The sequence below is a fragment of the Astatotilapia calliptera genome, chromosome 23, assembly GCF_964374335.1.
Source record: "Astatotilapia calliptera chromosome 23, fAstCal68.1, whole genome shotgun sequence".
Classification (NCBI taxonomy): domain Eukaryota; kingdom Metazoa; phylum Chordata; class Actinopteri; order Cichliformes; family Cichlidae; genus Astatotilapia; species Astatotilapia calliptera.
Window position 1 is genome coordinate 26,210,001 of NC_137443.1, and position 9,127 is coordinate 26,219,127.

At 38.4% G+C, this 9,127-nt stretch overlaps 1 protein-coding gene across 2 annotated transcripts in view; it reads left to right on the forward strand.

The window, feature by feature from the left end:
• Window positions 1-6,502, forward strand: part of LOC113016516 (SH3 domain-binding protein 4-A-like) — a 44,670-nt gene extending 38,168 nt beyond the window's left edge. For both annotated transcript variants that reach the window (XM_026159405.2, XM_080297541.1), the window contains 2 exons: window positions 2,538-2,726; window positions 3,604-6,502. In XM_026159405.2, the coding sequence (XP_026015190.1) occupies window positions 2,538-2,726; window positions 3,604-3,828 (414 nt within the window). In that variant the 3' untranslated portion in view covers window positions 3,829-6,502. The remainder of the gene's footprint in view (window positions 1-2,537; window positions 2,727-3,603) is intronic.
• Window positions 6,503-9,127: the final 2,625 nt, after the last annotated feature.

Here is a 9,127-nt window from a genome sequence, read left to right on the forward strand (position 1 = left end):
TTGAAATTTTAATAATCTTTAATGATTTTCTTTCCCTTGTTGTTGAAAATAATTTTGAGTATTTTCTGCACTGAGTTTGAAATTCTAGTATTGTGACAACCCCCCGGTGGTGCTTCCGTTTAAATAATAACTGCACGTTCCCATGAATGCTTGTATGGCAGCTTTCAAGGAGTAGTTCACATTAAATTCTTTTTGAACTAAAATGTATCTTTATGCACGGAAATATCTTCATGTGAAAATCCTAAAGATGTGTGCATTACATTCCTGCTGTTACTCATTAAAGTCATAGCGGAAAACACAAAACCGTAAATACCTCCACACATTTCCACTAGGTTGTTCTTTTTCTGGGGCTCCCAGCAAAGGAGAAAAAATAAAACTTCCTACAAAGAACCTGAAAGGTATCACCACGGGACAGTGCCTCACTTTGATGCCCGGAGCTTTGTCTTGAAATAAACACACATGCACACACTGCTGGGTTTTTTTTGGGTGTGTGTCATTAAAACAGAAATAGTCTTTTTGGCTATTGTGCCTCTTTTCAGGAAACAAAAAGAAAATCTCCCCTGGAGCAAATTTTCCAGTCAGCTGCGTTCATTAAAACTCAATACATTTTAACCCTCATTTAACTGGGTTAGCTGAGTTAGAATGTATTTACAGCAGCAGGAGCCCTCAGGGACAGGATTACTAAGAGGATGGTAACAGATTATATTTATACAGAAAGCCCTGTAACTATTTTCAGCTTTTGTTTTTACTCTTCAGCTCACAAATCTTAAAAAACAACAACAAAAAAAACCTTATTTGTTCTACATATTCCTGACTTCTGTTATCTTTCCCTCTTTTCCCATGACACAATGGATTCACCGCTTTAGTCCTCTACAATCTAATTTGTTTGAGGTCTTGAAGACTGAAAAATACTTTTAAATGGAGAACAAAGAATGCAGTCTAACGCAACAGCCCTGCAATAAATCACACCTCCTGAAGGTTAAATCTTAGTTAGTATTACAGAAACACCTCTCTATAAATTGCATTACCTTTCAGCAGCCTCCAAAAGGATCAGAGTTACATCAATACCTCTCTAAAACATTGTGGAAAACAAGTCTGAGTGTAGATATGTATTGTTCCAAAGGGAAAAAAAGGAGATTCTGTGTTGGAAAGGGAAAAGGAAATGGATAGGATGTCTGCAAAACTATGACAATAATAAAGATCATTATAGACCTTGACAGTTTCTAAAACAAGTCAACTGAAGACACATTGGCTTTGGGTAGGTTTTCCACATAGATTGTGTAAAAAAGATGGATCTGAAGCCAATGTGGAAGTGCCTTGAACCTCAAAGTTTGATGTCCACTGCAGAAAACACTGTCCTGATGATCTGATTATGGTCTTAATTGCTTGTTTCAAGTCTTATTTAATACAGTGTTTTAATACTCATTTTGGAAAGTCATTTTCCAGAGGGACGTGCAGCTTACAAGCCATAAGCATACATGCATATCTCCCTCTCCTCGCCCCCAACCGGTCACACTAGATGGCTGCCCCTTCCCAAGACTGGGTCTGCCGGAGGTTTCTTCCTCTTAAAAGAGTTTTTCCTTCCCAATGTCGCCAAAGTGCTTGCTCATAGGGGGTCGTCTGATTGTTGGGGTTTTATTGTAGGGTGTTTACCTTACAATATTAATCTCCTTGAGGTAACTGTTGCTGTGATTTGGCACTATATAAATAAAACTGAATTGAGTTGAATTTCTCTCAGTTTTTCAGCCATAACTTGTGACATTCTGGTTTCAGAAATGGTGCCACTGAAAACTTTCCTAATCAGTGGGCCACGACATGGTACCTATGGCTTGCTTTTATGCATGATCTATGGCTTTTCACAGGTTTTTTAAAGGTCTTATCCAAATTTTTAGACCTATTCTATCACTTATCTAGAGTTGGGTCTTTATAGCAGCACACTACACAAATAGTCCAGATGTCCTTTTACCGGTTTGTTCTCCATCTGCTCCTCGAGATTATCTCAGGATAGATTAGATAATCTCTACAGAATATCTCTTGCCGATTGGATGTGTCCAGAACACCTCCAGTGGAATAAACCCGACATGTGTCCTCTAACCTTGAAATTTTAAACCATGTTTATGCTCGAACTACAAGTGGAACTATGTAGTGTGGTTGTGTTTATCCAGTAATGACTGATCTTGAAAATGGTTACCCTGCCAACAGGGTCCTTGAATATGGAAAACACTATGAAATGTCGCTTGATTTGACAGATGTTGCTGTTTCACAGGACAGAGCCAAGTCTCAAATTTCTTTCAATCGGTGAAACAATACTGAAGTGGTTAAGTGATTTGTGCTGTGAATGTATTATTACCAGAACACTTTCACGATTTACATAAATATGGATATAAATTCTCATTCCTATTCTTTCTCCATATAAATTTTGCATACATAGTGATTTTAAATTGATGCATTCCTTCCAATCTCATCCAAGTCAACATGCAGATATTTCTTTCTTTGCTCCTTGCTCATGCTGACTGACCATTTCTTTAACCCATCAGGCATTGCTGAAGATGGACTGCCAGGGTCTGGTTGCCAGGTTGGTCCTGGATTTTGTCTTGTTGACTACAGCAGTAGAGGTGGCATCCCGGTGGAGGGAGCTTGCTGAGAAGCTGGCCCGAGTCTCCAAACAGCAAATGGAGGCTTATGAGGCTCCACATCGAGACAAGAATGGTCTATTGGATAACGAGGTGAGAGGCCTTTAGTCAGTGTTACTATTTACCGGACAACTGGACACTGTCAATGCTGTGGATCACGTCATGAAGTCAATAAGTTAACACATGTACTACAACCAGTTTTTTTGTGTTTTGGGCAAAGCATTAAAAGCTTGCTGAATTAGAATTTAGGAGTTTTGGCTTGACGTATACCTGGATGTACCAACAACAATACATGAATTACTTTAACACCAAAGATAACTTTTAAGTTTGTTTCTTATTTCTTTGATTTATCAAATGTATTATTAGCTTTTATTCACAATTTACATGCTGTATGAGTTAAACTGTGTCTAAAAATTTGCATGTCATGTTTGTACACTTGAATTTTAAGTTATATGACTTATATACAAGATGTTTTAAGGTTTATGGTACAGTAATTATCACTATGCATCTCATGGCCTCTAGCTCCTGACCATATTTATTCTACACTCACATCACTTAAATATATATATAAACTATTTTATATTAAATGTCTTTATATCAAACTGCCCTGTGATCCACAAACAGTATATTTGTCCGAGTTACTGTGCTTGGGTAGAAACTCTTCAAGAAAACACAATACTACTCAAAACATTTCAGAATTTCAGGAGAATTAGGTCAAAATGCTAACAAGTAGCTCACGGCAGCCTTCGAAATACTATACTAGGTGTGGTTTATGGAAAGGAGTAACATAGATCATCTTTAACCTGTCAGCTCTTTAGTACAAAGACCTGCTAAAGTTCAGTCTAAATGGGTTTGAGATTTCCGTCCCTACATGAACCTCTTTTGTGTAAGTCTTTGGCAAACTCTTGCCTTTTGTTCTTAAAAAGACATTTTCTTTCACTTCCCATGATCCCCACCCTGAACCCTTTAGTCTATGTGGAAACCAGCCTATGACTTCCTGCTGACGTGGGCTGCCCATGTTGGGGATAGCTACCGAGATGTGATCCAGGAGCTCCACCTTGGCCTGGACAAGATGAGGAACCCCATCACCAAGAGGTGGAAGCACCTAACGGGCACACTTATACTTGTCAACTGCCTCGATACCCTTCGCAGTGCGGCCTTCTGTCCTACAGGATATGGAGATTTTGCTGTGTGAAATGTGTGACAGAAGATTTGATGGCTGGTATAGTAACTAAAGCTCAATTCTGGGATTTGTGTCCAGAGTTTTGTTGACTCGTGAACGGAAGTTGTCGAAAGAATGGTACTCACAACATGTCTGGAGTGGATATTTTCTTTGAAAGAAAAAGAAAACGTGTAGTTTTAGGGCAGTGTGAAGAATCTAGACCATCAGGTCTACTGTGCACATCCTGCTGTCTTGTCTGGACTCTCGCATCCACATCATAGCAGCACTGATTGGTTTTTGATTAGTTACACACCAGAAGTAGCAACGCCACTTTCTGGCTCAAAATACATTGTGAAAATAGATAATCTGGCTCTTTGTGTTTTTTAAGCATCATGTTGTCCCTTTCTATCCCTTTCTTGTGGTCTCTACCTCTTATGTTGTTTCCGCTTTTCTTTCCTATATTCTTCTTAATCTCTTTTCTACCTCACACTTTGTCCTTTCAACTACGTTTTGATGGCTTTCAGAATTACATGCTGCTTTTTTCTGTGTTCCTCTCAGCTTCCCCTTATGCTTCAGTAAATGGCATTTTCAGGCTTCTGTCCTAATGTTTTTCTGTCACTGTGTATTTCCTTGCTTGACCCTCAGGACAGCATCACTCCTCATCGCTGCAGTACAGTGACATTTCCACCTCCTTATATGTTGTTATTTTGTTCATTTGACTGTATCTCACAAGCATTTTTAATTATAAAAAAAGTTCTTTAATCAAAATAAATGAGAAAAACTTTCATATATTAAAACAGTACAAGAATTGCCAGTGATTAGCTTGCCAAAAACTATTAGCTTGCTGACAGGGACTGTCTATGTAGTAAAGCTGCAGTACATCTGTTAATGCAAGTAATTTTTATACTTACATAAACATTTGTTTTTCTTAGTTTGGATTTATTCTTGGTGGACTCCACTTACATAACAAACTAAAGATTTAGTTGCTCAATATCCCTAGATGAAATTGATCCCAAAGAGCATACTGTACAAAAAACTCCTTGAAATTGCTTTGGTCACTACAGCAGTCACCTGTAGTTTGCATGGAAGACATCTACCTGTCTGCAAACACTTCCCAAAGTAAAAGATTTACTGAGCAAGCCAACATATTACAAAGGTCTCTATTTCTAGTTTGTATGATACTTTTCACAGTTTTGCTGGCACTTGTCGAGTAAAGACAATCCAATATCTTCCATCCAAACTAGACAAAGACACAACAGTAGTTGTGTACAACAGCTAGTAACCAAAGCAATGACAAGGAGATTTTTTGGTGAAGCACTGTTTACATCTTTGTAGCTAATTTCACCTAATGATTGCCGGCAACCTCCAGCAATCATTCGCCAATACAGTTAGCTAACAATGTTAGCATGCTGCATGTTGACAAAGGGATCCATTATTAATTTTGAATTCCAAAACCAAATTGCAATGTTTCAGTGTTAAAATCCAGTCAATTGGGAAACAGTATCTGTTTGTTTACTCTCACATCACCAGCTATTTTTTGGTCAGCTATTTTTTGGTCCAAATGCTTAAGCAGCATTGAGAGTTAAAGACATCCAATTACTTTCAGCTCCAGTACTCAGTGGGACTGTTTTCCCATGTGTGGTAGTTAGGTTTTCATTACTAGGCATCCATGAAGAAGATGCAAAGTTTACTGGAACTGGAAGATATAAGAGAAAGTTAGCTAGCTGGCTAGTTGCTATCTGGAGACGTTATATCATGTTCTGACTGAAGTATTTCTTTTAAAAAACTGAACTGCTATGGCTATTGACCTTAACAATAAAAGAAAACTAAATACCAGAAATGTTTGGAGGGTTAGTAAAGTTTGGCTAGTTGACAGAATTATATGTTACTTACAGAGCCAACGTTAAGCTAATTTACCACAGGGACGATGCAAGATGAAACTTACACTGTTCTCTAACTTAAACACTACTAACACTACTACAAGTACACTAATTGAAAAAGAAAAAGGCTTAGGGGCCAAGAATGACAGCTGAATTTTGTTTTGGAGCTCTAGTCATTTCAGCAGATAGCATTAGTTTGCTTGCTAGCTAGCATAGATTAGCAAATTCAGTTTTCAACATGTAACATGGCTGCAAATACAAATAGTTTCATTAATTGAGACTTGAAAATAAAGTGAAATGCATTTTCCTTTATTTGTTAACCTTACTGAAATCCAGAATACTTATATGTATTTTCAAAATGTATGCTTTTTTTTTCAGATGGCTGAAAATGTTTCAGTGCATTCTCACGTCCTAACCCCATACTCTTTATTAGTTACACAAAAATGTCAAATGTGTTTGTTTTCATTAAAAGAACTAGACAAACTAAACCATCAGAAATATCTTTTTAAAGCTTTTATTTAGTTTTTGTTAGTTTTTTTTGTCTTTTCAGATGTTCTTGATTCTGTGACTTTCAGCACGAATAATCAATCCACTTTGATGCTTTTTGGCGGGGTTTTGTGCTTTTGTTGTTTATCTCCATTATGTTTTTGTGACCGCTGCAATGTTTAGAATATGAACGTTTTCCGAGCAGAAAATTTGCAAGTTTATATATTTGTACCAAACACCGACTGAGTATTGACACATTTGTAAGTGATGCTTTATCACATGTGAGAATTTGCAGATCTGTTCAGTGTTTCTGTTCAGTATCAATAAAACCAAAAAACATATGAAAGTCTTATACGCTTACAGTTATTCTACTTACACTTATATTCATGTGTGCACAAATGATTTCTGCAAGACTGAAAACAGCATTTAGACATAACTAAAGTTCGCTCTTTAGGCTTGAGGTTTGGACTTTTACTGGGCTATTGCAGCACCTTGATTGTTTATCATTCATTTTGTTGCAGATTTGCTGCTGTGCTTGGGATTGCATGACCCAGTTTGGGCCAAGCTTTAGCTGTCAGACAGATTACCTCAGACTTAGACTCTAGAATACTTTGGTTTACAAAGGAGTTCCTGGTGGACTCAATGACTGCAAAACCAGGAACTCCTCTGTAACTGCAAACTCATCACCCCTCCACCACTGTCCTGACAGTTGGTATGAATATGTTTATGCTGATATCCTGTGGTCCTTTGGATTATGGACAAACATTTCCACTTTGGTTTTTTATATTTCCAAAGGACATTGTTTCAGAAGTCAAAACAAGTTCAAAAGAAGCCACATGTGAACAGTCTTTTTCTAATTGTACTGTCAACTTTTTTTTGCTAATTGAGTGTATGCAGTGTTCAGTAGATACTTCTCAATCACGAAGATTGTGGCTTTGTGTTAACACACCTGAAACTTCCAAAATATCTGCTTTTATAGATGTGGCCACTGTTATGGATCTCAATCACATCAACAAGCTCTATAAACTGCACGTCAAGTGCATTTTTTCTTATTCCAGAGTTAAGATAATTTGTTTGTCGCATAACTAGAAGATTTTGAATGTTATGGCAGCAAAGAGATGTGTAGCAACCTAGCAATATAAAAAAGACATACCTAAATAGAAAAAGATCATAATAACCAGTAAAAAATATTTAAAACAAGGAAAAACCTAAAAAACATTAAAGATAGACAGAAAGACTGTTTAATAATGGCTAACACTGCTTACAAGGGCGACCGTGGCTCAGGGGGTTGGGAATCGCATCTGTAACCGGAAGGTCGCTGGTTCGATCCCTGGGCTCTCTGTCCTGGTCGTTGTGTCCTTGGGCAAGACACTTTACCCTACTTGCCTACTGGTGTTGGCCAGAGGGGCTGATGGCGCGATATGGCAGCCTCGCTTCTGTCACTCTGCCCCAGGGCAGCTGTGGCTACAACTGTAGCTGCCTCCACCAGTGTATGAATGTGAGAGTGAATGAATAGTGGCATTGTAAAGCGCTTTGGGTGCCTTGAAAAGCGCTATATAAATCCAATCCATTATTATTACATGAGGTGGTAGTTATTTCACAGTATAAGACATATTATTTCACAAGTGCAGTTATGTCAGTGTTTTATTGTTTGATTTACTGAGAGCAGTTTTGACCAGAACAAGAATGAAGGACCTAGATCTCTACTTCAGACACAGCAGTGAAGGATCTGCCCAGTGATATCACTGTGCCGTCAATAGGGTAGGAAGTGGTGTCGATCAGAGTTGATTGCCTTTATTTGTTATTTTGTTACTTTATGAGTGTTGAGTGTTATTCTGTGCTGTACCTTTCAGTAGGCGTGTAGTCCTCTAACTTCTCTAGTTCTTTTAGCTCCTGTCTCTGTAAGGCTTCCCTACCTAACAGCCCACTTTCCTCTGATTCATCACTTTCTGGAAGCCAGCTGAGGGGCAGCACCTAGTGCTTGTGAGTTGTCTCGACATTGTGGGATTTCTGTGGCTGTAGCAGGTGACGGTGAGAAGAAGAATCTTTGGAAACTGAATATTCACGGCAGTCTGAAGCCTGAGCTTATGGCTCACGCTGATTGACACATAAGGCTGAAAAATAGAAAAAGACAGTATAATACTCTATTTTTATCTCTTAAATACACATACATACATACACATACAGAGAAGACATGATTTCAAAACATGGGCAGATTTAGGGCTGTCAGACCTCGTGCTTTTCTCTCTTTCCATGACATTAAACACACGCAAGACCCAATATTTATTTTATTTTCCAACTTTTTTCCCAAAATACTTCAATATACCTTTAATGTGAGATTCTGTAGCGATGCACCAAAGAATTCATGAATTTCTGCACCCGGCCCCAATTGGGATTCTCTCTGCGCATGAGCTCTCATTGCAATGCAAAGTTTATTGTGTTGAGTGTTGCGTGACGCTGTCATCATGAAGCCCACAAAGACAATGCAGCAGATTACAGCGTGTAAACACACACACACACACAGAAAAACACATTCAGATATCACACATGGATGCACACGCTGGATGCATGCATGCTCAAGCACTGCACGTGAATGCATACGTCTTTCTGAGCACGCTCTTTTAACCCACCCAAGCATAATCCGCCTTAGACACACACACAGACACACACAGTTTAATGTACTTAATTAAAGCAGATAATTATTCTCCCTCAGAGGACCGGCCACCTTGACAGTCTCGTCCTTTGCCTCTCACTGACTCACCCTTCACATTCCTACCCGTCTCCTGGATACAAGTCGAAACTCACAACAAGGCCATGAATATGTGTGTGTACATGTGTGCGCTTTTTGTCCTGTTTTATCTAAGAATAAAAAATAAAAAGTTTAATTAGTTTTTCATGGTGGATCAAAATCTGAAAGTACCACAGGAGAGAAGAATAGACTGTAAAATGCTCTTGCTGTGTGTTTT